Raw genomic sequence first — 1338 nt, 5'->3', positions numbered from 1 at the left:
CCTGTAGCGAATATATACTCTTGGATTGAGAGCACAGAATTTTTATAACCACTTGCACAAACAGACAAATTCGGGAAACAACAAGCATTTTTCACGGACCCCTGTGTCGTGAAATAGATGCAGCGAAGTAAAGAACAAACCCGTCAGAGTATGTGAAAAAGGACTACAATTTTGAAATGGTCGTAAAGCACTGTATTTGAACTCAGTGCATATATAATAGAATTTGCGCACTTCGCTAACTGTAATTTCATTTGTATTCGCCGCATTTGCATAATCTTCCATATTAATAGAGATAGCAAGTAAATGGAAAAAGTCACGGATGTTTTTATCATATGTGCTCTTTGTTGCTCGCGCAAATATTGCATAAAATAGCTTTTTCATTTCTCTAACCCTTAATAGTATTATGATATGTCTCTTTCATGTGCTCGCTAATTGCATCAACAATGTTCTTACTTTCGCTCTTTCTTTTTTTAACCTGGCTTAGTCTTTTTCGTGATTCCAAAGTCATCGCAGTGAACTTCATGAGCACTGCCTTCAACTCCACGAAATGGTTGTTTATGGCACTATCATCACAATGTAACAGCATTATTCTGATGTTTTCTAATTTGCTTAGTTCATGTTTATTCCAGATGAAATCAATCATTTTAAATAGTTTGCTAGTGCTGGGTCGATCATTATTGATACCTTGAAACATGTATCCATGTGTTTGTTTGTAGTGTTGCAGATAGCTTATTGATCTGTGATAGGTATTTTGAGATTCATTTCTCCGAAGACATGTGCTAGTTGCTTCGCTATCATCAAGATTATCCAAATCAACTGGATTGATCAAATCATCCATATTTCTAGCATAATTTTGCAGTGTGCCGTCGGAATCGCTGCAATGCATCATTTTTATTCACGCAACTGAAGATGAGTCGAACCATAATTTAGTGCATGTATGGCAGTAGAACTGCCTTTTTATACTTTAAAATATCTAATTTACTTCAATATCATTCTGTCTATTTTTCACATTCCTATTTGTATTTAATAAGAATAGTTCTAACATATCGGCATACAACATTGTAAATCCCATTTTACAGAAGTATTTGCGCTATTATTATTTATTTCTTGCATGTTTAATCCAAAAAGAAGTGATTCTATGTCCTTGGTAACAATTACGGAAAGTGGCAGTGAAGACTAAAAATTTTTGATTGACCTTTTATCGCATGCGTTCATTCTGAGCAGCGAAGCAGAATGAGCTACAACCTGCCAATATCTCCAAAACCAATAAACTTACAGCAGATAATGTTATCCAAAGGAATTGACATGCTGCACACGCTTACTTGGCACTGAATAACC

General features: G+C 35.2%; 2 protein-coding genes across 2 annotated transcripts; both read right to left on the bottom strand.

Annotated features, from left to right (window-relative positions):
* Positions 1 to 42: 42 nt before the first annotated feature.
* On the bottom strand, positions 43 to 381 carry VCUG_02683 (uncharacterized protein; the record flags this gene model as incomplete). The annotated part of the gene is made up of 1 exon (XM_008077499.1): positions 43 to 381. The coding sequence occupies one exon, from the start codon at positions 379 to 381 to the stop codon at positions 43 to 45; it is 339 nt and encodes a 112-aa protein (XP_008075690.1).
* Positions 382 to 385: 4 nt separating this feature from the next.
* On the bottom strand, positions 386 to 889 carry VCUG_02682 (uncharacterized protein; the record flags this gene model as incomplete). Its single annotated transcript, XM_008077498.1, has 1 exon — positions 386 to 889. The coding sequence occupies one exon, from the start codon at positions 887 to 889 to the stop codon at positions 386 to 388; it is 504 nt and encodes a 167-aa protein (XP_008075689.1).
* Between the last annotated feature and the right edge of the window lie 449 nt (positions 890 to 1338).

The sequence above is a fragment of the Vavraia culicis genome (assembly GCF_000192795.1).
Source record: "Vavraia culicis subsp. floridensis unplaced genomic scaffold supercont1.135, whole genome shotgun sequence".
NCBI classification, from domain to species: Eukaryota; Fungi; Microsporidia; family Pleistophoridae; genus Vavraia; species Vavraia culicis.
The sequence above is the reverse complement of the archived record's forward strand: the minus strand, read 5'-3'. Positions and strand labels throughout refer to the sequence as shown.